The following is a 1,546-nucleotide window of genomic DNA, read 5'->3' on the forward strand; positions in this document are numbered from 1 at the left end:
TTTTTTTTTACAAAGTATACTTTCAATGTGACATAAGGTCCACACTCTAGACCTTACTGTATTTGTGCAGAGAAAATACATTTAATTCTTTATCCTAGAAACACACTGCCTTATATGAATGAAAAAAAAACACTTGACTCTCTTAGTCTTGGTACTAGGAAGAAAATGTTAAAAGATTTCATAATTTAAGGGATATATATCACCCACCACCAACATTTTAGCTTCTCCGGTTTCTTAGGAAGCCCCTATCCCACTTGCACCATATGATACCCAGCTGGAGGAAGGAGCTGTATAATTGTATGATTCTAAGGAAAGGGCTTCATCCTGCCAATCCTACTGCCAGAGTCTACTTACTATCAAAATCCTTATTACTTCAAATATTCTTTCTTTGATTTTAGCATGTCTTCCATTACAATATCAACAAAAAAAATCAGAACACAAAGTAATTCAGTCATGAATGGGCTAGCGTCCTTTAGCGGTACCTTCTTCACAGCATGAAAGTGGATGAAGCCGTTTTTGCACAGTAGAGCAAGCTAGAGTTTATGGAGAAACAATGTGAGGAGACCATAATTATTCATTTCCTCTCCACCACCACCACCCCCAACTCCCCCCAGGACAAATGAAAAGAACTAAATGTGCTGAAATTGATGTTGAGACACCAGATTCCATTCTGGTTAATACAAATCTGCGAGCATTGATCAACAAACACACCTTTTCAGTTCTCCCTGGAGATTGCCAACAACGACTGCTTCTACTGCTTCCAGAAGTGGATCGACAGGTATGTTCAAGCCAAAGCCCTCTGTGGCTTCCCTCACTCACTCTCTTTAGAATTACTTAAGAATTTTTTAATAAAACAATGTTTTAAAAAAAATCTTTTGGGTTCTTGTAGAAAAATGATGTTTGTGGTACTAAAGAAGAAATAACACTCTTTTTATGGAAGCAATCTTTTTTTTAAAAATAGCTTTTTTAGCATGTAATCACATATCACACAGTTTAATCAATAATATTAAGAAGAGTTGTGCAATCACCACACAACCAATTTCAGAACATTTTCTTTTCCTCATGATCATTGTTGTTAGCTTCCCATTTCTCCCCTAACCTTCCTTGCCATGCCTCTAAGGTAATTGTTAAACCAGTTACTGTCTTTATAGATTTACCCATCCTGGATTTCTTAGACAGAAAATGAAAGCAGGACACAAAACAAACCATACACAAAATAAAACAAGACAAAAGCCTCAGTAAAAAAGAAGGCAGAAAATATCAAAATCTGAAATAACTTTAAATTGGATCAAAGGGGAGATCACATGATAAGGTGTTATCTTTTGACCTAATCACATTTGTCATAATTGACTTTACAGTGCTCTCTGTCTGATAACAAGGCTTTTCACATCCCTGGACTATGGTCAGAAGGGATTCACCAATAGCTTAAATCCCTTTGGGGATCTTTCAAAAGGATTTTAGGCTTCCACTGTCATCCATAACCTTCTGTAAGCCAGGTGTTCACAGTTTATGCTCTGATCCCATTCCCTCCTTTGGATTTTGATTT

At 36.5% G+C, this 1,546-nt stretch overlaps 1 protein-coding gene across 4 annotated transcripts in view; it reads left to right on the forward strand.

Moving 5' to 3' along the window:
- ASXL2 (ASXL transcriptional regulator 2) overlaps positions 1–1,546 on the forward strand; it is an 80,520-nt gene that overhangs the window by 65,532 nt on the left and 13,442 nt on the right. For all 4 annotated transcript variants that reach the window (XM_030884633.2, XM_045286686.1, XM_045286687.1 and 1 more), the window contains one exon: positions 615–778. In XM_030884633.2, the coding sequence (XP_030740493.1) occupies positions 615–778 (164 nt within the window). The remainder of the gene's footprint in view (positions 1–614; positions 779–1,546) is intronic.

This window comes from Echinops telfairi, unplaced genomic scaffold (assembly GCF_000313985.2).
Source record: "Echinops telfairi isolate 266 unplaced genomic scaffold, ASM31398v2 ScPeMD7_9;HRSCAF=40, whole genome shotgun sequence".
NCBI lineage: Eukaryota > Metazoa > Chordata > Mammalia > Afrosoricida > Tenrecidae > Echinops > Echinops telfairi.